Here is a 25,357-nt window from a genome sequence, read left to right on the forward strand (position 1 = left end):
GATACATTCATATAGGTTTATTTCATTTGTAGCAGATAATGTATTCAACAAATTATAACAATTAATAAGACACAGTTTTAAAGCTTTGCGAGCAACAAATGAACAGCACAATTAACGAACTGAAATCAATGTATACAACTGGTTTGCGGTGATTTATCCTAACATTACACAAAGAATGTCTGCAATCATTCAGTCAGGGACGACTTGAAGGTTTGTGTGAACAAAATACTGCAAACTAATCAAAACTGTTACGAAATGTAGTTTAGGCATAGGTTTATGCAACGCTCTAAATATATTTACCTTTTTAAAAAATATTCCATTAAACCTGAGATACAAGGAGCGTAAACTGAATTTGTCAGTTCCACGCGCATGTCCGGGAAACTCATATTCATGTATGCTCCGCCCACTGAAACTGAAAATCTCGGAAACCGAAAATCTCGTAACACCGGTGGCGGGTAAGAAGGCTAGTAGCCCATTATTTGCCTGCATCTCCGGTTAATTCATTTGTGGGTGTATTTAGTGTTTAAATCGCTGGGGAGACCTGGTTTAATGTGATCGATTAATTGTAGCCGGTCCCCCAGCGTTTGTATCTGTGTATATGTGTTTGTAGGTGAGTGTGTGTGCGCAGAGGGTATTAGTGTAGGTTGTTCTTCATGTACCATACTCTATTTTATTGTGACGATGGCTAAGTAATTAGTCAGAGTGGTTTTGGCTTGTATTGAGTGATTTTTCTTTTGGTGTGGATTAATGTGTGGTATTTAATTTATGCACTTATGAATTGTTGTACTTCTAGTGTTTGCTGTGTAATGAAATCGTCTAGAATTGGTTGTATTTTTGTATCTGTTAAAGTTGTGGGCTTGAGTCTTCTTGCTATTGCTGCCCAATTAAATTTATCTTGTCCAGTCCGGACCTTTTTGGTCTCTCCTTTGATTTATATTTGGGAGTGTTACATGAACATGACAGTTATTTTTAATAAAATTCTAAATCCAACAGCCAACTTGAGCCAACTTGTTTGTTGGTGTTTGTTGGCGTTTGTCTGTGCGGTGTGAATTGTTCTTTAAGGCCAATTCACACTGCACAGACAAACGCCAACAAGCAAGTTGGCTCAAGTTGGCTGTTGGATTTAGAATTTTATTAAAAATAACTGTCATGTTATGAACAAAACAAGACTGATGATTTTTGTCATAAAACATTTCTACAATGTATATAGTATTGTTATAAAAACACAAACTGTATAACAGTTTTTAGTATCCATATACATAGACACACTGGATACAATGTAAATTCACCATAATAATCAGTTATGTTTTCGAAGAGAAACATGCAATCTTTCCATGAACAGTCACTTAGAACTGACTACACAATCAAACCTTTAGAATTCTTCTGAAGTTAAAAAAAAGTTTGGCCCAAAAACTGGTTAGCCAATTGTAGAAAGAACAAATAAAATAAATGTCTTTTCACCTTCATGGAATAGTTTACCCAAAAATGAAACTTCTCTCATAATTGTCATAAAATGTCTCTGAACCAAATTTAATTAAAGTTAAATACTTGAATAGCTTAAGGATGAGTAAACAATGTAAGAATTTTCATTTTTGGGTAAACTATTTAACTAACCCTAAATAAAACACAAATTAACCAAGATAAAACAAATCAGGTTTAGTAAACAGTAGTACAGTTAACTTTGTATAAAAGGCTTTATACAGTCCAACATCTTCAAAGAAATTTACCATCAGCAGAACTTTGTAGCTGGGTCAAAGGAAACAAATTTACTCCTGCAGCTTTGAAGAGAGGTTTTGCACCCTTCGGCTCATCTGCTTACTCTCTAAGTCCATGATTAATTTTTGAAAGGCCTCAAAGGTATATTTGAGTCCTTCAGGATATTTTAAGTTCAGTGCATAAATGAGTCCAAACATCATGGCACAGGCACATGCAACAGAGGGTAACTCATTTAGTACTTCCACACCGTCAATGAAAATGGAAATGTCCAGTGCACGACTAAGAGCATCACTTTGACGGATCACAAAAAATGCCATGGTGGTCTTTTCAAATTTTCTCTCTGCTTCCTCCCTCCGGTCAGCCTAAAACATACAAGAACAGAGAGTAATTGAGGGACTGTGCAAGAAAAAAAAAACACCCTTCATCTGAAAATTTATTACAAAATTTAGTTAGCTTTCCTACTATGGAGGTCAATGTAGAGCCCAAACGGCTGTAGCTAACTTTCATTAAAATATCTTCATTTGTGTTCAGCGTAAAAATAAAATTTGTACGGTTTATTACAAGAGTAGAGTAAGTGATGACAAAATTTTCGTTTTGGGGTGAAGATGTACTTTTACACTCTCTTTGGCTTTGAAAATGCTTTTAAACACTTGTACAATCAAACGATCCCATGCGTTGACCATTGTAGACAAATCACAGACATAATTGTTGAGTGCAGTACCACAATGGCCAATCAGAGGCATTCATCAATCTACTCAACAGTGTTCAAAATGCATTTTTGGGTGAACCAACCCCTTTTAAAGGAGTAGTTCACATTCAAAATTCTTTCGTCATTTACACACCCTCTTGTCATTTCAAACCTGTATGAATTACTGTCCTCTGCAGAATTTTGAACAATGTTGGTAACAGAACAGCACAGCCCCCATTCACTATTATTGTACGGACACAAAACCAATGCAAGTGAATGAGGGGCTCAATATTCTTCAAAATATATTCTTTTGTGTTCTGTGGAAGAAAGTCACACAGGCTGATGTGTAAATGATAACACAATTACTTGAACTACTTTAAAGCGATATGTCACTACCAAATCAAAATTTCCCCATGTTTTACTCACCCTCAAGGCTTGAGAAGATCTTTGTTAAGACCACAGAGCCGTGTCGAGCAGTCCTTTGATCGATGGATGCACTATTTGAAGCTTCAAAAAAGTCAACAATTCACTCCCATTCTACCGCTTGGAAGTAAAATGATACGTAGGATTATAACTTTGCCTGTATTGTTCTTCAAGAATATAACCATATTCAGTTAGGATGCCTTGAGGGCGAGTAAAACATGGGGAAATGTTGATTTGGTAGTGAAATATAACTTTAAGGCAAACATAGTTGGAGAAAATTTCAGTAGTTTGAATTGTCTACATTACCTGGTATTCTTTGATCAGACAGCTTGCATCTTCACCAAGGTACATGATCAGGCACTTCAGCAGGCACTCTCTTCTGATGTCTATGTCCAGACTCTACAAAATATTCAAGATGTATTGTTTTTATTAGACCAAAACACTACTAAATTGATTGCCACAAGCAATTTTGTTCGCATGCAACCAATACCTGATCCATAACTTTAATAGTGTCCTTAGTTTTTTCACGGAGGACTCCACCTTTGCTCCTAATAACCTGGAGAAGCTGAGAGCTCTGTCTGTCCAAAGAGGCCATAAATCTCGATTGTAAAGGTAAGGTCGTGATGCGCAAAAATTCGGCATTAATCTGTAAGAAAGAGAAACAGAAAATAGACTTCTGAAAAAAATATTTTACTTTGAGAACTAGTTGTAAAAATACATATACACATATATACTTGCCAACGAGAATGGTGAGGTAGAGCATAGCAGAGAAGAAAGATAAATTACAAAACTGACCCTCCAAAGCAATAATTAAAAGGTGCAAATTACTTACGTTTTTCATGTGACTGGATTATTCAAAACCTGTCATAATTGTTGTTCAGCAGTACCCCATCCTACAAAACACAAAGAGAAATAAACTGGCTCACATAAAAGTAAACAGACGACTTCTTTACCGGGTATACTGGTCGACGCGATACGTTAAAATAAGTGTTTAGGCACATCACTAACATGTTTTTGGGCCTTCGTGTAAAGCTAACGTTGTGTGTTAACATTAATCATAAATGAGAGAGCACAAAAGTAAGCAGAGCGAATACCTTGCGAACACGAGCTTCATAATAAATCAATAAAATCATCATAATAAAACTTCATAACAACGTTAAGTCAAGTCAAGTCAAGTCACCTTTATTTATATAGCGCTTTTACAATACAGATTGTGTCAAAGCACTTAACAGTATCAAATTGGAGGATAGAGTGTCAGTAATGTATAATGATAAGATTAAACACTCAATTTTCAGTTAAAGGCATTTCATTATTGAATTCAGAGATGTCATTGTCTAGCTCAGTTTAGTTTAAATAGTATCTGTGCAATCAAATCGGCGATAATCGCTAGAAATTAAGTGTCCCCAACTGAGCAAGCCAGAGGCGACAGCGGCAAGGAACCAAAACTCCTCTGAGACATAATGGAGAAAAAACCTTGGGAGAAACCAGGCTCAGTCGGGGCCAGTTCTCCTCTGACCAGACGAAACCCGCAGTTCAAAAGTTTCTATTTCTATTTTAATTTTGTTGCAATTTCTAACAATAGTAGTATTATGTAGTTAGGTATTTTATTATATTTTAGTTATTTTGTTATTTTTGGTTGATATATCTGGGGATATATCTCTGGGGTCATCCGGGCGTCCTGGTCTCCGCCCGGCGATCAGGGCCGCAGACGTCACCTCCGGCGCCGACCCACCATCTGATCGGACACGGACCGAGAAACAGACTAGGAAAAAACAGACAAACATTAGCGCAGATGCCATTCAACTTACGATGTAACGAGTACATCGTGTGTTATGGGGAGTGTTCGGTTCGGTTGATCTAATTAATGCAGCCTAACAATCCTTTAACGGATTTGAATAATAGAAGCGTATTAATGTGTTATGTGTAAGCCAGGCTAAAGAGATGGGTCTTTAATCTAGATTTAAACTGACAGAGTGTGTCTGCCTCCCGAACAGTGTTAGGTAGACTGTTCCAGAGTTTGGGTGCTAAATAGGAAAAGGATCTGCCGCCCGCAGTCGATTTTGATATTCTAGGTATTATCAAACGGCCAGAGTTTTGAGAACGCAGCGGATGTGGAGGACTATAATGCGATAAGAGCTCGCTCAAGTACTGAGGAGCTAAACCATTCAGGGCTTTATAAGTAATTAACAAGATTTTAAAATCTATCCGATGCTTGATAGGGAGCCAGTGCAGTGTTGACAGAACCGGGCTAATATGGTCATATTTCCTGGTTCTAGTAAGGACTCTAGCTGCTGCATTTTGGACCAACTGTAGTTTGTTGATCAAGCGTGCAGAACAACCACCCAATAAAGCATTACAATAGTCTAACCTTGAGGTCATAAACGCATGAATTAACATTTCTGCATTTGACGTTGAGAGCATTGGTCGCAATTTAGATATGCTTTTGAGATGAAAAATGCAGTTTTACAGATGCTAGAAACATGGCTTTCAAATGACAGATTGCTATCGAACAGCACACCTAGGTTCCTGACTGATGAAGAAGAATTGACAGAGCAGCCGTCAAGTGTTAGATAATGTTCTAGGTTACATGTGGGGTTTTAGGTCCGATAATTAACACCTCTGTTTTTCAGAATTTAGCAGTAAAAATTACTCGTCATCCAGTTTTTATATCGACTATGCATTCCGTTAGTTTCTCAATTTGGTGTGTTTCACCGGGCAGCGAAGAAATATAGAGCTGAGTATCATCAGCATAACAGTGAAAGCTAACACCATGTCTCCTGATAATATCTCCCAAGGGTAACATATAGGCGTGAAAAGTAACGGCCCTAGTACTGAGCCTTGAGGTACTCCATACTGCACTTGTGATCGATATGATACCTCTTCATTCACTGCTACGAACTGATGGCGGTCAGATAAGTACGATTTGAACCATGCTAAGGCACTTCCACTAATGCCAACAAAGTTTTGTAGTCTATTCAAAAGAATGTCGTGGTCGATAGTGTCGAGCATGGCGCTAAGATCCAGTAGAACTAATAAAGAGATACAACCACAATCAGATGATAGAAGCAGGTCATTTGTAACTCTAATGAGAGCAGTCTCAGTACTATGATACGATCTAAATCCTGACTGGAATTCCTCACAGATATCATTTTTCTCTAGGAAGGAATATAATTGTGAGGATACTACCTTTCTAGTATCTTTGACAGAAAAGGAGATTTGAGATCGGTCTGTAATTAACTAGATCTTTGGGGTCAAGTTGTGGTTTTTAATGAGAGGCTTAATAACAGCCAATTTGAAGGTTTTGGGGACATATCCTAATGACAATGATGAATTAATAATAGCCAAAAGAGGATCTATGACTTCTGGAAGTAGCTCTTTTAGTAGTTTAGATGGAATCGGGTCTAACATACATGATGTTGGTTTAGATGATTTAACAAGTTTATACAATTCTTCCTCTCCTACAGTAGAGAATGAGTGGAATTGTTCCTCAGGGGTCTATTGTGCGCTATCTGATGCGATACTGTAGTTGACGGCTGCAGGGATACAATTTTATCTCTGATAGTATCGATCTTGGAAGTGAAGTAATTCATAAAGTCATTACTGCTATGCTCTTGGGAAATGCCAACACCTGTTGATGCTTGATTTTTCGTTAATTTAGTTACTGTATTGAATAAATATCGGGGGTTATGTTTGTTTTCTTCTAGAAGAGACGAAAAGTAATCAGATCTAGCAGTTTTAATGCTTTTCTGTAGGATAGGGTACTTTCCGCCAAGCTAAACGAAATACCTCTAATTTAGTTTTCCTCCAGCTGCGCTCCATTTTCCGGGCTGCTCTCTTTAGGGCGCGAGTGTGCTCATTATACCACGGTGTTGGACTCTTATCCTTAATCTTCCTTAAGCGTAAAGGAGCAACCGCATCTAAAGTGCTAGAAAAGAGAGAGTCCATAGTTCCTGTTACATCATCAAGTTGTTCTGAGCTATTGGATATGCTGAGGAACTGAGATAAGTCAGGAAGATTATTTATAAAGCAGTCTTTTGTGGTAGAGGTAATGGTTCTACCATATTTGTAACAAGAAGTTGGCTTTACAGCTTTAGCTATATGGAATATACAGGAGACTAGATAATGATCTGAGATATCATCGCTCTGCTGCAAAATTTCAACGCCACTGACATCAATTCCATGTGACAGTATTAAATCTAGAGTATGATTTCGACAATGAGTAGGTCCTGACACGTGTTGTTTAACACCAATTGAGTTTAGAATGTCTATAAATGCTGATCCTAACGAATCTCTGTCATTATCAACATGGATATTAAAATCACCAACGATTAGGACTTTATCTGCAGTCAGCACTAACTCTGATAGAAGATCAGAAAATTCTTTAATAAAGTCTGTATGGTGCCCTGGTGGCCTGTATACAGTAGCCAGTACAAACATCACAGGGATTTATCATTAACACTTGTTTCTTTGGATAACGTTATATGAAGCACCATTACTTGAACGAATTATACTTGAAACCCAACCTCTGAGAGATACTGAAAATATTTCTATAAATTGTAGCAACACCTCCCCCTTTACCTTTTGGACGCGGTTCATGTTTGTAACAGTAATCTTGGGGTGTAGACTCGTTTAAAGTAATGTAATCATCTTGTTTTAGCCAGGTTTCTGTCAGACAAAGCACATCTAGTTTATGGTCAGTGAACATATCATTTACAAAAAGTGCTTTTGAAGAAAGGGATCTAATATTTAATAAGCCAAGCTTTATCATGTGTTTATCTGTATTATATCGTTTTTTATTTGTTGAACATCAATTAAATTGTTACTATTACTTTGGTTTGGATGTTTTCTGTATTTTCTAGTTCGGGAACAGACACAGTCTCTATAGTGTGATATCTAGGTGAAAAGTTTCTATGTGCTGAGAGTTAACTGACTTTGGTGGCGTGAGGCGGCTAGCAGGCGATCGGTTTAGCCAGTCTGTCTGCTTCCTGACCTGGGCTCCAGTTAGTCAAGTACAAACTCTAAGACTATGTGCCATATTTCTAGAGAGAAGAGCGGCACCACCCCAAGAGGGATGAACACCATCTCTTTTCAACAGGTCAGGTCTGCCCCAAAAATTCTTCCAATTGTCTATAAAGCCTATGTTATTTTGCGGGCACCACTTAGACATCCAGCCATTAAGTGACGACAGTCTGCTATGAATCTCATCACCACGGTAAGCAGGAGCGGACCAGAGCATATTACAGTGTCTGACATCGTACTTGCAAGTTCACACACCTCTTTAACATTATTTTTGGTGATCTCCGACTGGCGGTCGAACATCATTAGCGCCGACGTGGATAACAATCTTACTGAATTTACGTTTAGCATTAGTCAGCACTTTTAAATTTGCCAAGATGTCAGGCGCTCTGGCTCCCGGTAAACAATGGACTATGGTGGCTGGTGTCTCTATTTTCACGTTCCGTACAATAGAATCGCCAATAACTAGAGCACTTTCATCAGGTTTCTCGGTGGGTGCGTCACCGAGTGGGGAGAACCTGTTTGATGTTCTGATCGGAACGGAAGAGTGGTGTTTTGACCCGCGACTATGCCGCCTCACAGTCACCCAGTTGCCCTGCTGCACGGGCTCAACCGAAACCGAACAATGTACAGGACTCCTTGAGCTAGTCGCATCCAAAGCAGTATCTACAGCCCTCACATTCTTACTATCCTCAACTAAAGTTTGGATGCGTGTCTCTAGTTCTAAAACCTTCTCTGTCAGCCTAACTATTTCCCTGCATTTATCACATGTGAATCCCTCGCTGCTGACAGAGACAGATAAACTATACATGTGGCAAACAGTGCAAACAACAATAGCAGGAGAAGAAGCCATTACTCACCGTGATTGATGAATGATACCAACTTAACTTACCACTTACCACTGTTGTTTGATGAGCTCATGAAAAACGGAGCGAGGAAAAAATAAAATAATAATAGGCGCGAATAGAAATGCAAATGGAACCACCAGTGACAAGCTAACGGGCTAACAAGCTGCACTCGCGGTTTTTAAAGGAGAACGATCAAATTAGTTAGATTAGTTTGAAAGATAACACCAGAAATATGGTGGGAATTAAGTTATATATTATCACTTTAGACAAAAGGGATTGAAAGTAAAGTAGAGATTCAATAAAAAGCGAAGGTACACGGAGCTACAAACACAAACCTCTCAGCAGCACAACAGACTGAAGCAATCGAACTCAGAGGAGTCAGAATCAGATCCCCCAGAATCAGAAGTCCATACAAAGCGTCTGAAGCGTGCCTGTACTTTATACATGGCGCCGTATCGCACTACAGCATACCCGAAACAGTCTTTATACTACGTTTCACCTCAAGCAGTTTACTTGTATTATTATTATTATTTTATTCGTGATGAGGGAAACATGTAAACCTTCTAGCCGAGTTAGAGCCGTCAAACTAGTAATACTAACCGTATGTAAAACAACAGTACAACATAATATTTTATGAAATCATACATGTATAATGTTAATAATACGCCCAAACGTATGTTTAAAATTACTTACCAATTTTCTTGATTCCCGTTTTACCACGCCGAGTTCATCCATGCAGTGTAACAAGATGGCGGAAAGCTGAACGTCCTCACGGATGACGTTAGAAGTCACGTGACAATGGGAACCAATATTTTTATTTAATTTACAGAAATGTATTTACTTTACACTAACAAGACTTTCTTTTAATTTAAATCAACCAAACTTTTTACATAACACTGATGGCTAGACAGAAAATTTAATGTTTTGAGTTAAATCAAGTAGAACAACTTCTTTAGAGTAATGACATGCCTTGTGCACTTTTTTCAGTGCAGAGAAGAACATCAGTCAGAAGGTGAGGAAAAGGGGAAAGAAAGGGGGACTGTGTCAGAGACTGCGTAAACAGCAATTACATCGCATTCCACTCCCTTCAATAATTGTAGCTACTGCCCAGTCTCTCCGGAATAAACTGGACGATTTACAAGCAAACAATCGGTTTCTCTCGGATTATATGAATGCTTGTGTTATTTCCTTGACTGAGACTTGGCTTAAAGAACGTGATTTAGACTCTGATTTGGAAACAGAGGGCATCTGTGTCCCGTCGAGATTGGACAGGGATGCCGCTGCGACTGGAAAAACTCTGGGTAGAGGTGTATGCATCTACGTCAACCAGCGTTGGTGCAAGTCTGCTATTTTGCGGGAATCTGTATGCAGTCCTGATATTGAACTGTTGTCGATATCACTTCGCCCTTTTTACTTGCCGAGGGAGTTTCCACAAATATTCATCTCTGTTGTGTATATCCACCCAAAGGCTAATGTGAAAAATGCATCCGATATTTTATGTAAAACAGTACATAGGTTGCAAAGCATTTCTCCTGATGCACCCAATATTGTGATTTAATCACTGTAAAATGGACAAAACACTTAGCCATTTTGATCAATATGTGGATTGTCCTACCAGATGTGGGAAATATTTGGATCTCTGTTATGGGTCTATTAAAGGGGCTTATAAGTCATTTTTTGAGGGCCCCTTTGGGCCTGTCTGACCATCATGCTGTTTATTTGGCCTCTGTTTATAAACATGTCCTTAAAAGGGAAAAAATTGAGAAACGATTAGTTCCTGTGTGGTCGGAAGACTCAACTCAAGAGCTGATGGGATGTCTTGAATGTACTGATTTAGATGATCTCACAGAGACTGTGACTAATTATATTGTATTTTGTGAAGATCTGGTCATTAAAAAGAAACCTTGTATAGTATTTCCGAACAACAAACCATGGATTACTAAACATGTTAAAAATGCGGTTAATCTGAGAAATATTTATTATAAACAAGGTGATGGTATTCGGTACAGAGAGGCCCATAAATAGGTGAGAAATGAGGTGAAATTAGCCAAACTGTAGTATAAGGAAAAGGTAGAAACTATGTTTATAAGTGGGGAATCTCATTTAGCTTGGGATGGAGTGAAGTCTATAATTGGAACTAAACAGAAGATTAAAAGTATTACTTTAGGTGGGAAATCTGATCATGAATTAGCAGATGATTTTAATTTATTTTATACACGCTTTGATATTCATGATTTTACATCTGAATTGTCGAAGTATGGTGGGAATATCGTGACTTCGGACACCTCTGTTAAATTTCAAATTAGTGAAGCTGATGTACGTAGCTGCTTTGGTCAGGTTAAAGTAAGGAAGAGTACAGGCCCTGATCATATCAGTGGAAGATTGTTGAGGAATTGTGCAGAGCAGCTTTCAGGGATTTATTCATTTATTTTTAATGAATCAATGCAACTTTCTAAAGTCCCTCGTCTTTGGAAAGACTCCATAGTAGTGCCAATTGCGAAAAAAAGAAACCCTACTTCTTTTAATGATTATATGCCTGTTGCACTCACTTCCCTGGTTATGAAATCTTTTGAAAAAAGGGGATTTTAGTCTTAACACATTCAGCACTTGATCCTATGCAGTTTGCGTACAGAAGAGTGGAAGATGCCACCTGTACCTTACTAAATATGATTTTAAAACATTTGGAAGGTAAAAATAATTATGTACGTTTGCTCTTTATTGATTTTTCTTCTGCTTTTAATTGTGTTCAACCCCATATTCTGGCGAAGAAACTTGTTGACAATTTTAATTTAGACTTAAATATTGTGTGCTGGTTGGTGGACTTTTTAACTAGTAGATCCCAAAGAGTACGTGTTAATGGGGTGCAGGGTTTGATACATAAATATAATTTAATTTAATTTAGCTCAAAGGGAATCATTTATGATTTTATAGGGAATTTGAACAGAATCACTGTTTTGCGGCTGATCACTGAGTCGGCAGCGATTCACTGAACGAGCCGTATAACATTAATTCTGCACTGGATATTAAAATCCAAAATATAGTGAAAACACTATTAATAAGCACAGTAACAAGATCGTCAGATTAAGACATTAACTTGTAAGCACAAAACACAAAATACATCTCTTTTCAATATAAATAAGACTTTATTTATATAAACATAAGACATAAACTAATCTAACATGAACACACGCATTCTCACATTCACACGTTGCAGAAAGAGAGAACGGATGAGTTTAGAGAATGAGAATGTGAAATCCCAAGTTTATAGCAATATGTGCTATATCACATAGACCTGAACAAACCATCAGTCACTTAATTAACCCTCGCATTGAGTTTCTCAATGAGGCTAACATTTATCAAGTCAAGTTGAGCTTTATTGTCATTCCGCTACATGCGGGGGCATACAGTGGAACGAAATGTCGTGCCTCACAGGACCACGGTGCTACATAAATACAGACATACAACAATGGAGTAAGACAATATAAACCTATACACAACTATCCTACTGATAGATTTTGACTATAAATATAAATATACTATCTATAAAAAAGTACCTATACAAACTAAAAAATACAAACTATACAAACTATACGAATGCTTCAGATAAATACTGTACATGTGCAAGGAGAAACATTGAGTTCAAGCAGCTGGCTGGGGAACAGTGCAGGAGGATTTGTAGTGCATGAGCATGTAAACATACATATATTACGGAGTTCTTTTGTGGGATTTGTGTACACACAGCAGTGTGTGTGAAAAGTGACTAGTGCGCATAGAGGAGGAGAGTGTGCTACTACAGGTGGTTTGTACAGGCCCACTCACCTGTGTGTAGCACACTTGAATTGCACGTTACATGTTTCAGGAGGTAGGGGGATTGTATGGGGGTTCAGAGAGGGGCGGGGTGATTTGAGTTCAGGGCTCTCACAGCCTGGGGGAAAAAGCTGTTGAGCAGTCTGGCAGAGCGGGCTCTGATGCTCGATACCGTCTTCCTGATGGTAGGAGCTGGAAGAGACTGTGGGAGGGTGTGTGGAGTCCTTCACGATACTATTGGCTTTGCTGGAGCATCGTGTGAGGAAAATATCCAGGATGGAGGGGAGAGGGGCACTGATGATCCTTGCAGCTGTGTTCACTGTCCGTTGTAGGGTCTTGCGGTCTGCTGCAGTACAGTTCCCGTACCAGACAGTGATGCAGCTGGTCAGCACACTCTCAATGGTGCCCCTGTAGAAAGTGGTGAGGATGGGTGGAGGGAGACTTGCTCTTTTCAGCCGGCGGAGGAAGTGTAGGCGCTGTTGTGCCTTCTTGGAGAGTGACATGGTGTTGGTGGACCAGGTGAGATCCTCTGTGATGTGCACCCCCAGGAATTTAGTGCTGCTGACTCTCTCCACAGGCGAGCTGTCGATGGTCAGTGGGGGGTGATCACCGGAGTTTCTCCTGAAGTCCATCACAACCTCCTTTGTCTTACTCACATTGAGGGACAGGTTGTTAGTGCCACACCATTCAGCCAGCCATTATATTAAATGCACCAGTTCAGTTAGAATCTGGAGTTGTTTTACTTGCGTTGCCTTTGGTTACAGGAATTCCCTTCTGTCGTCGTGGTTGCAGGAAAGGGTTTTTCCCGAGTTGGTGATTGGCTGGAAGTTCAGTAGTCTTTGAAGTGATGTCTTGGGAAGCCAATGGTTGGGCGTTGGCTGAGGATGCGGAGTCAGTTGCTGGTTGAAGTTTGAAGTGGGTGCAGTCGGAGCTGGACTTTGCGGCAAACTTAACTTTTGAACATGAGACTCAACGGAAAGAAAAGAAACTAAAGTAAAAGAATAAAATGAGTAACGAGACTAGGTGGTTTTTCTCTCATCGTGGTGTTAAGTAGCAACTAGCCTGTAGGCCAGAGCACGCTCAAAGAGCGCTAAAACAGCGTCAAAACGCGGTGGCGAGAAGAAGAAGAGGAGAAGGGAAGAAGGGAAGAATTGATGGTGTCCTGAGGTTTTAAACTTGGCTTCTGGACACATCCCATCTATCTTAGCTAGGGTTGTTCCTTCCATCATAAATCAGCATGTTATCAGTCACATGGTCTGAATTTTACACACTCTTGCAAAGTATAATTTTGGATGTGATTTCTATAACCAGAATATGATACATTTGACAAAGAATCAGTTGGAAGAAACGTTTCAAGCTAGAAATGTCAAACTCATACCAAACACGACTAACCTTAAAGTCATTCAATAGTTATTAGAAAGACATACATAATATGTGCTTAAAACATGATAGTCTAATGTGTGGTTACATACATAATATAGTGTTATGCCTAGAAAAGTTCCTTTTAGGATGATTTTATATGCATATGAAAAAGAAAGTCTCTGTGTAGTTCTGTGGAGACCAAAAGACATGTTCTTTGGACAGAAGGATTTCCGTCTGGTTCTTTGTCTTGTATGTGTGGGGGAAAAGTCAATCTAAAGAAGCTTGTGATTTCTCTCGTGGAACACATGTGATGGCCATCTCTTTGACCATTAATCTTGATTATTTACCCCAAATTTGACGATCTCCTTCCTGCGTTGAACACTTATCAATAAGTGTTCTTTTGTCTTAATGTTGCAAACTGTTCTGGAAGAGGCTTGTTGGTTAGGCTTGCTCCAGAGGTCGGAGATAGGCATCTTTACGACGTTGTCATGTTCTCCTGGAATTTCGGCTCCTCATGTTTCGATGTCCTGATCGAATCTTAGTTTTGTCTGACTCGTTCTGATGCTACAGGGGTGTCTTCTAATGTATTGTTGTCTTCTACTGGTACCCCACAGGGTTGTGTTTTGTCCCCTCTCTTGTTTTCTTTATATACTGATGACTGTCAGAGTGTTTTTGAGGGGAGACACATTATTAAATTTGCAGATGATTCTGTGATTGTGTCTCTACTCACTGGGTCAGACAGGAGTCATGGTCCAGTGGTAGATCATTTTATTTAATGGTGTGATGCCTCATTTTTAAATATAATGCTTCTAAAACAAAATAGATGTTCATTGACTTCCGTAAGAAGAATATTGTACCTGGGCTGCCTGTTGCTATTAAGGGGCATCAGGCAGAATTGGTCAAGGAGTACAAATACTTAGGCACTGTGTTTGATGATAAACTACAATTTGAGGCAAACACTGATATGATTAGACGGAAAGCTCTTCAACATATGTATTTTTTAAGGAAACTTCAAACTTTTCAGGTGGATGTTTCCTTTATGAAGATGTTTTATACTTGTTTTAACATTTTTATGAGGGCCATTGTTGATCTGCAATCCACTCCTTCAAAACGATATGAATTTTTTAAATAACATAAACCATTCATGGGTTTTCTACTACACATTTCAGTAAGAGACATCATTTACGTTATATTAAGCCATACAAGTCCTAATACAGGGATCCCTTTAAAGAGGCAAATAAACACAGGAAGTGCTCATAATACCAAATTTCAGGCATTGTTCAAAAAGTAAAAGCTAGACTGGAGATTAAATAAAGAGAAGCAAAGTTTTTTTTAGTTATTTTTTTTAGGATGAAGTCAGATGGTGACAAAAGAGATGAGTTTTCAGCTGTTGATTGAAAATTGTCAGGGAATCAGCATTCTGGATTGGGGTGCATAGATCATTCCACCAGCCAGGAACAGTGAAAGGAAATGATTTTGTGTCTCTCTGTCATGGTACCACAAGGCGTCGCACACTAGTAGATCTCAGACTTCTGGAGGGGATGTAGATTCGTAATAGTGATAGTGAGTGGAGCCACAAAAAATGGAGAGAGAGAGAGAGAGAGAGAGAGAGAAATAACTAAATTACATACATATAAAAATAAACTATATAAACTATAGAAAGGAAGCACTTCACTTAAAAATGACACAACTGAAGTGGAAATAACAGGCAGCTCAGTTTGGACCAAGCATTTGTGTGCATATCAAGTTACTTATTCAGTGTCATTCTAAGCATTTATGTTTTTATTTCAATTATTTATGTATGCTGCTGTTGGATTTGAACGCACTGACCCACATTATCTTTATGCCATTAATTGCTTATAGCAGCCAAGAAAGCGTCTGGTGTAATACTAAGTGTGTTGTTTAGTCTGTGCATTTTCAAAAAAAAAAATCAAACTAGACCTGTGTCTCTGATTTGACCGTTTATGAAGGATTTAGTATTTTATATAACCCTAAAGCTGTTTTGTGAGGGCATCAACTGTGAGATTTATAAAAAGCAGAACAAAAATAAACTCTTAACCTACAAACTAAAAATGTGCACACACTAAATGGTCTGTCCAAGACCAAACCACATTTCTAAAGAAAATTTACCGCAGGTTTCAGTCTGACTCAGATTATGAGCTGCTAGTCCCACAATGTGAAATGGTAGGTGGTATTAAAATGATAGCTCACCCAAAAATGAAAAACAAACAAACAAAAAAAAAATCATAATTTACACAAACCGATAATTTTGAAGAAAGTTAGAAACCCAATAGTTGTTGTTCCTCATTGGAAAAATAAACAAAGTGAAAGTCAATGGCTACCAGCAACTGTTTGGTAACCAAAATTCTTCAAAATATCTTCTTTTGTACATATTCAGTGTTAAATGATGGAACTAAGAATGTTTACAATTATAAGGTCTTAAAAAGAGCCAGACAAGCATTTGTTTATACCATATATCATTTGCAAATAGCCTCCACCCACTGTAGGAGGGTCAAGCGCTTTCATGGGAGTTCAATAGCTCAAGTGTTTTACTTTTCACAACTGAAGAAAATGTTTCACGTGTTTGTTTTGTTCTGTTTGTGTTGGTGGCATTTGATTGGTAAGTTATAAATATATATTTTGGGAGGTTTTTTGGCTTAATATCAGTAACATTCTTAGCAGATGTCATGGAAAATAATGGAAATTGATATAGTGAATGTAACTTTAATTTCAAAGTTTACAACCTTGAAACCTTTACACATTTAGTTACAAATTATAGCTGATTTTAGGCTTTGTAAACCACCAGAGGCCTTAATCTGTGTAAAATCTGTTTGTTCATCAGGTGTGTTTAGTGAGTCAGTGTCAGTGACGGAGGGAGATTCTGTCACTTTAAAAACTACTGTTACTGAAGTACAACAAGCTGACGACGTACTGTGGGTATTTGGAGCTGAAAAGTCTGTTATAGCTAAAATTAAAAAACAACAGCAAATCTTCTCCACATTTAATGGTTCTGATGGGAGATTCAGAGACAGACTGAAGCTGGACAATCAGACTGGATTTCTGACCATCACAAACATCACAACTCAACACGCTGGACTCTATACAGTAGAGATTAGTGGAGAGAAACTGTCATCACAAACATTCAGTGTCTCTGTTTATGGTGAGTAGAGATCACGTGTGACCTTGAATGCTACAAATACTGTCAGTTGAGTTTAACTGGTAGCTTTTCCTGAAACCAGAATATTCCTATAAATAACTATTGAGGTGTTTCATCATTTTGTAGTTTGAAATGACAGAAACACTCCAAAAATAAGATTGTAGACTAGATTTCTCTTTATTCTCTCATGTTTTCAGCTCGTCTGTCTGTTCCTGTCATCAGTAACTCTTCACAATGTTCTTCACCATCATCATCATCATCACAGCAGAATTGTTCATTGTTGTGTTCAGTGGTGAATGTGGGTCATGTGACTCTCTCCTGGTACAAAGGAAACAGTTTATTGTCCAGCATCAGTGTGTCTGATCTCAGCATCAGTCTCTCTCTACCTCTGGAGGTGGAATATCAGGATAACAACACCTACAGCTGTGTGCTCAACAATCCCATCAGCAACCAGACGAGACATCTGGACATCAGTCAACTCTGTCACACATGTTCAGGTACAGCAGATTAACATCGATTTACTCTCAGTTATACAGTGCTGTTGTTTAATAGAGTTTGTTGTAGATCATACGGACAGATTCAGTCGCACTAATGGCTCATTTTGTTCATTACAGATCAGGGCCTACCTTTATTGTACATTGTGCTGATTTCTGTTGCTGCTGGATCTCTGTTGATTGTAGCTGCAGTCGTGAGGTGCTGCTGCAAACAGAGAAAAATAGGTCAGAAAATAATGCCTATGTTGAAATATTTATCGCTTTTAAGGCATACATTTAAATGTAAGATTGAAAGCGTTGTTGTTTTAACATGACTGTGATTTCTGTTAATGCAGTCGTGATCCACGAGATATACGATAATGATTTTACACCGCCTAAACCAAAACCACGAAAAACGGTAAGATCATTCGTGACTGTGTTGCAAGATGATGTTGCAGTCTGATTAAAGCTTGGTGACTGAAGTTTTGTGTGTAATATGACCAGTGATGGGAATAACGGTGTTATAAATAAACGGTGTTACTAATGGTGTTATTTTTTTCAGTAACGAGTAATCAAACGAATTATTGTTACAACGCCGTTATCATTACTGATAATAAAATGTGGCGTTACTATAATTTATTTTAATTACATTTTTCAGTTCATCTGAATGGATGCGCAGTGTAGCTGTATTTGATGTAGGCTACCGTAAACTCTAGTGTGAAGGTGCATGACTCACTTTCGCTTTGTCTCACACACACGCAAAGAAAGATACAGAGTGAGAGAGTCTTACATAACATACGGAAATGACGCACTATATGTAAATTATATTCTTTGTTGTACAAAATAATGGAGGTCCTTTGGAATTCTTCAGCTATTAAGAACTGCCGGTTTCTCTGGTAGTGGGTGGAACTAATGCGCAAACGACAATGGCCCTGTCCCAAATGGCACCCTAAACCCTCACGGTCTTCCTCTGAGTCCGCACTTTCGTGATGCTATGCTGCATTGACTGTTGGGTAGAAGTCTGTTCTGTTTGGGACAGGGCCAATCTCATTGGCCGGCGCTCACCTATTATCAAAGCCACTAGAAGGCAAGCCTGCAACCATTAGCTGAAAAAGCGTAAAGCTAAAGCTAACGCTTTCGGTCTGGCAGTACGTGGGAAAGGAGACCAGAGGCCATTTTTTTTTAATGGTTGTCAATGGAGGAGAGGCTTCACTACACTGAATAAACAGCTTTTTAGAGGAAACAACTCACCATTTAATGATTGGACAGCCTATCTGCTAATCTTCAGCATGTTTTACACTAAACAATACTTTTGGATTGAACTATTTTTAGAGTTTACATCAAAGAAAATGTCGTTTTATAAGAGAAGTCACAGACTTTTTGCGACAGGTGGGATTCAGCTTATGGCCCTTTTCATTAATTCCTATGGTATCCGTAAACGGCGACTGAGTGTCACACAACTCTGACTTAAATTCAATGACGTCAAGGCTGTAATGTGATTGGTTATTAAGGAACACGTGATCCAAGTTAGCCATTACGCTTTCTCCAATAGTAAGTAACACAGACCCTCTCATCTCACTATAGTAAGAAAATCTCTGCCTATTATTGTCCCTGTTTTGATTTCGGCAAATCAATTAGAGCGAACGCAGACAGCGTGATTAATATTCATGAACCCAGCAGCTCATTAATCCTTAGTGCATTTTATATTGTTATTAGTAGTAGAATTCATAGTAGTTTCGTTATCTTATCAGTATTTTATTTTATTTTTTATTATTATTATTTTATAGAAACAATAATTGACAAACAATATCTTAAGCACCACCACCAGTCCTAAGTTCAGTCAACATGACAAATATGCATTGATACATGGTTATTCTAATTACTAAAGTTCTATAATATATTAAAAAAAAAAAATTTCTGAAATATATACATGCATGTGTGTGCATTTATATATACATAATATGTGTGTGTGTGCTGAGCATATTTATTATGTAAACAAAAAATTAATTTTGGATGTGATTAATCGCGATTAATCATTTGACAGCACTAATATATATTATATTATACTATATATATATAGTATATCAGATAATACAATAATCTATTGTATTTGATAGGTGTCTCTCACATTGTCCCACAGAAACATTAAAATAGTTTAGATTAGTTTACAATGTTTTATAATAATCATCTATTCTATTTATTGTCCATTTCATTCATTTAACATTGGGGGCAACGTTATTTGACTTATACATACATAAACATACTGTATATATATATATATATATATATATATATATATATATATATATATATATATATATAGTAACACAATAGTTACTTTCCCTGGTAATTAGTTACTTTTATAATGATGTAACTCAGTTACAAACTCAGTTACTATTTGTGGGAAGTAACTAGTAACTATAACTAATTACTTTTGTAAAGTAACGTGCCCAACACTGAATATGACAGACAGTGAACAGATGTGGGTGGTCAGGCTTGATCATATTACCTTCAGTAGGGACCAGTTTGAAAAAAAATATCATGCTTTTATGCTATTTACACCACTGTTTGCATCTGTAAATATTAACAAAGTATTTTCGTAAATTAATTTGCATCAATCTAGATTTATTATCACGCAGTAAAGTGTTGTATTTCTCCTCAATAATAATAAAGCACTATTATTATTGATGAAATTATTATTGACGATGAAATTATTATGTATTGTCATAATTTGCTCAAAGTACTCACAGTAAGCTTCACTCACCATTAACATTCCGTGCATCTTCTCTTTTTAGTTTCTGTGTTGCACCACCCTTTGTGTTTCCCGGAAAAAAGTAAGTAAACTCCAAAATAGTGAGTAATTGGTTTAAAATAGTATACTTCCGTTTTTGCTGTGGTCGGGGAAACTAAATAAGAAATTGTGCCTTTAGACACTCTTCTGCTTTTTATTTACCACTGAGTTTTTAGTGTCTAAACTGTGTTCAGATGTGAATGATCGGTCGTACCCACGTACACACTCTAGCTTAAAATTGGAAGAAAAGAACCCTGCGTTCCATTCAGAAGGGCTCACCCCTATGCCCTATGCCCTTCAAAGTGTTTACCCTCTGGAGTGAGAGATTCGAAGGGTTGAAGGGTGTAGGGGACCAAACAACTGTCGGTGCGTTCCAAACAGGATATAATCGCTCTCCGAAGGGCACTTTGGAGTGAAAACAATCATGGCCGCCATATTGAAGTGTCGTTCCAAACCGAAATGCTCAGCATGTGGGCACGGGATGATGACGCAAAAGGGCACTTCAAGAAACAGTTGTTTGGTCCCCTACACCCTTCGAAGCTCTCACTCTAGAGGGTAAACCCTTTGAAGGGATTAGGGCATTGGCATGAACCATTCTGAATGGTAAACAAACTGAACAAATATATTTGGATACACACTCGTTTACAATATCGTTTACATTTGCTGCAACTAAACTACAACACGTACATTTTTACATTTTTAATAACTTTTAGGACCACTATTTTGCAAGTAGTGCTCACTGCAGAGCTAATGACGTCCAGCAACCCCTTCTCTGGACGTAACCTAGTCCAGCTCCACCCATTGGCTCTGCAGTCGAGATGGTCCTCATTGCAGATCACAAGATCTAGATCCAACTCCTCCCACCTTATATTTACCTAAACCTACCCGTCTCCAGCCCCTGATCCCTAAGCCCACCCATCCCCACCCCTAAACCTACCAATCTCCACCCCCCGGATGTGGATCCAACCCCTCCCCCTGGATCTTTGTTCTGCAGTGAGGAGCTACTGCTGCAGTCTTATTTTTGTGGTGTTTATACAATTATTTATTTAACTCAAGTTGATATTCATTCTGAGTGAATTTAAAGCAAAACTCTGTTATTGTTATTTTTAAGTTTTATTTAACTGTCTCATCAGCAGGTTCCTGATTGAGTTTGTGTTTCCTTACAGAAATCAAAAGAGCCTGTGTATGCAAATATCAGGATAAATAATCAGCAATGATCAAATATATTTTAGAACTCATACGGATCCCTGACTCACATGTTTTAGTTCACATTTATTCTCTGCCAGGATGTTTTTTTTTTTTTGGTCTATCTCTGCTTTGTTCTTGTCACATTTAAAGATTTCATCTCTCTTTTTCTTGTTTTTTTTTTTTTTTGCACATACATTCCTATAAATTGATATTATGTATGAAATGTTGTTGCTCTGTTGATCTCACCCTTCACTGTGTCCTGCCTCTATCACCGTCTACTCCTGGTTAAATAAATATAAAATTGAATATTGCATATTCAATCATATAAGCCAAACAATAATAAAAACAAACTCAATTAAACACAGAATACCTTTTAAAAAATTTTAACACACAGTTTTGTCCTGCAGGTGCAGGTCAGTAGGACAATTTTGACTCATATTGGCATTTTTATTTATTGTACTGAGTGGCGCCATCTGGTGGGTCATGAATAACATCAGCTAAAAAACATCAACACGTTGTGTGTGTAAGTGTGTGTGTGTCTGTGTGATTACTTGCTGCAGCCAATAAAAAATCAAGTGAAAACTACTATGGTGTATAACTGTTGAGATGTTTAATTTGATGGGTTAACTGACATTTATTTGAATGAGTTACTAATATTTGTTTTCGCCTTGTATTTGCAAGACTGTTTTTTTCCCTTTGTTATTTCTGTCTTTGTATTCCTGTTGGAGAAACTCTGTGGGAAATGTGTAATGGCGAAGCAACCCGAACTCTGCTGAGACTGACTCATTTACTGATCCTTAGTTGAACTATTGACCTGAACTGTTTAGGCTAAACTGAATTTGTTTATTGTTCACTAAACTGACTCACATTATGGTTCTGAATCAAATTGTTGATTCTGAGTGAGGAAATTGATTCACATGAACTAAGGTTATGAATTCAGGCTGTGACAAACTGATTAATTTTGTAAAGGTTTAAACCAGGGACCTAAGCTCAGTCTTAGGCTGCGTTCCACTCCACTGTTAGACACGCACTTGCAAACTTCCCTAAGCACTTCCCCTCGGGGAATCCCCGCTGCCATTTTGAAGTTCATTCCACTTTGTGGTGGACGAGGGAAGTTTATATGGACAGACCCTCAACCCCTCGATTTTGACCGAGGGAGCCAGTCTGCTTCATGCATAATGCATTCATATGCTATAATATAATTTTTAAAAACATTTATAACAGCTGCCCAAGCATACATATACACATACAGAATGCTGCACCAAACAAATTTGTAAGGGGACAAAAATGTAAACAATAAAGCAACTCCATAGCGGTTTCTAAGTAATCAAGGGCTTAGGATGTTCCAGTTCAGCCCATTCCAAGGGTTCCGCCAGCACTCATATAATGTAATCAGCCAAATCTATGCTGACACACTCCCAGACTGAACACTCCTTAACAACAAAGCATGAAAAAGCAAACAGACAAAAAAAAAAACCTAAAAAAAAAACAGGTTGCTTGTTGTACACAACAGTGGAAAAAACACAAAAAACAAAACACCACTGTGTTACTGGTCATGCACATTAATTGGTAAAAACCTAATTTCATATGTAATAGAATTTGTAATTAATACCCATTTTTCAATGTCTGCAGTCATCCCTGGCCAATAATATTTGGCACACAGTGTATTTCTGGTTTTTAGTTTCCCATCGTGGCTTCTAACGGGGCTGATGGAATTGCAAGAACAACACTGTGTGTAGAAAATTCTGCTGTGATCTGATTGGTTGACTGAGTCCTGATAGTATTTGTGGCCTCTTACTAATTAAGCATCAGTCGCAAGAGCTATGTTTCCATCCAAAGATGCAAATTTAACTTATGCGCAAAACTGGAAATTCACATAAAACATTTGCGCATAAAGCACCGTTTCCATCCAACGAGTCAAAGAGAACAAAATCGTCACTTCCTGATAAACTGGCACTAAATATCACTAAGAAAAGTTGGAGAAGCCACTGATAATAATCATTTTCATTAAAGATAAATTAGTTGCGCCTCAGAGCAAGCAGATGAAGCACAATAAATGCCGTCATTGCCTTTGGCCTCATTTAAGACAATTATACAGGAATATTTTGACAGACTTTGCTCAGGCATTTCAGAACAAAAATAAATAAATAAAATTCAGATGCTGTGCAACGAGATCAGTCCGCTGGTTATCCCGTCCCATCCTGCAAAGTAACATGACTTTTTTGATGCACATGGTGGAATTTATTCAGTAAATGGGTTTCCATTGTAGTTTATACACATTTTTTCTTATCCTATATGCTACTCAGTTGTACGCATAATCTTTTTTTATTGCGCATTTTCTTTAGAATATATGCACATCTTGGTGTTTTCCATCCAGCGTTGTTGTTGTTGTTGTTGTTGTTTTTCATGCAGTATTCCAAAATGTGCATAAAAATAGTTGAATGGAAACATAGCTAATGTATTTGTGTGTGAGAAAGCTGCCTCTCTATTTGAACATGGCCTGTGTGGAATTGTTGCGTTGCAAGTTCCTTTGCTTGTTTCTTTGATTATGTATAATGTGATTGTTTATACTGAAGTATGTTTAGTTTTCTTTTATCTTTATTGGATTTGTTAAAGTTTATTCATGTATGATTTATGCTAATGTGTTTTGTATATACTAATTGTTTCTATTTGTTTATGGTTTGTCAGAAACCAACAATTACCAGCACTTGTTATCATGGGAAATGTCTACTACTACATGTTGACAAAATGAACTGGAAAAAAATGAGACTGATGACTGAATGAGTTTTAAAGGGATAGTTCTCCCAAAAATGAAAATTCTGTCATTAATTACTCACCCTCATGTCGTTCCAAACCCGTAAGACCTTCGTTCATGTTCAGAACACAAATTAAGATATTTTTGATGAGATCCCATGTCTCTCTGATATCAGAGAGCAACGTAATTCAAGGTCTAGAAACATAGCAAGGATATCTGTAAAATAATCCATGTGACATCAGGGGTTGAACCGTAATTTTACGAAGCTACGAGATTACTTTTTGTGCGCAAAGAAAATAAAAACAGTGACTTTATTCAACCTTTATTCAATTGTTTCCATTCAGAACTCAGCATCCACTTTCTTCTCTCTCAGAATACTCTTCTTTGGTGTTTGTTTACACTGGTTTTCGAAACAGCGCCACCACTCTCACCTTTTTGTGCAGCAGCAGCTGCTCTGGGCAGTGATTGAAGCTCAAATCTAATTGGACGGCCCGTTTCATCACAGAGCGACGGGGAAAAAATCGACACATATGATGAAAAAATAAAATCCTCTCTTTTTCGCGCCGCATATGATCGCACATAGTGTGAACAGCCCCATATTGTTTCGATTCAAAAGCATCATCGTGACAAACATCCGCACCGAATTTTCATGATCAGTGTGAAAAGACCTTAAAGCCTCGTTTATACTCGCGCCTGGCTCCGCTTCGCGAGCCTCCGCTGACTGCGCGCGCACCTCCCCAAACGGACTAGGCGTTTATACTTGAGATATTCTTTGAAACGACAGAGGGCGTACAAACGAAATCGTCCATTAAATCCGCAGGAACTACAAGAGAAGTAGGAATTTTACCGGAATTACGTCAGGACTGTCATCAGGAGAGAGTGCTTACAGTAAAGAATAATGCGAAAGAAGTTTGTGTTGACAAATACGAACTACAGTCCCACACTAATTTTACAGAGACTACACACTTGTTTATTGTCCTTTATATTTGTATTTTTATATGTTGCAGCTTTGATAGTTGCTGGACTATTGTTTGTTGATTTAATAAAATTTTACATCAAACTTTTTGTTCTCTTTCATTTCTGTGCATAATGCAGACACATTTCTACATATTGCAGTATAGCTAACGGTATGT

General features: G+C 37.9%; 2 protein-coding genes across 3 annotated transcripts; one reads left to right on the forward strand and one right to left on the reverse strand.

Moving 5' to 3' along the window:
- LOC131531042 (SLAM family member 9-like) lies at nt 1-25,357 on the forward strand. Its single transcript, XM_058761594.1, has 7 exons — nt 1-455; nt 16,703-17,020; nt 17,215-17,514; nt 17,632-17,736; nt 17,847-17,908; nt 20,286-20,324; nt 21,448-25,357. The coding sequence occupies exons 1-7, from the start codon at nt 395-397 to the stop codon at nt 21,496-21,498; spliced, it is 936 nt and encodes a 311-aa protein (XP_058617577.1). The 5' UTR covers nt 1-394; the 3' UTR covers nt 21,499-25,357.
- On the reverse strand, nt 1,116-9,683 carry LOC131531052 (uncharacterized). 2 transcript variants are annotated; one of them, XM_058761608.1, is made up of 5 exons: nt 9,385-9,683; nt 3,660-3,720; nt 3,318-3,473; nt 3,134-3,226; nt 1,116-2,078 (listed from the first exon to the last, which is right to left on the reverse strand). In XM_058761608.1, exons 2-5 carry the CDS (start codon nt 3,666-3,668, stop codon nt 1,767-1,769), a joined length of 570 nt encoding a protein of 189 aa, XP_058617591.1. In that variant the 5' UTR covers nt 3,669-3,720; nt 9,385-9,683; the 3' UTR covers nt 1,116-1,766. The 2 variants fall into 2 exon arrangements, with proteins under 2 accessions (XP_058617591.1, XP_058617590.1); XM_058761607.1 differs by lacking the exon at nt 9,385-9,683 and having other exon boundaries at nt 3,660-4,287.

This window comes from Onychostoma macrolepis, chromosome 22, assembly GCF_012432095.1.
Source record: "Onychostoma macrolepis isolate SWU-2019 chromosome 22, ASM1243209v1, whole genome shotgun sequence".
Classification (NCBI taxonomy): domain Eukaryota; kingdom Metazoa; phylum Chordata; class Actinopteri; order Cypriniformes; family Cyprinidae; genus Onychostoma; species Onychostoma macrolepis.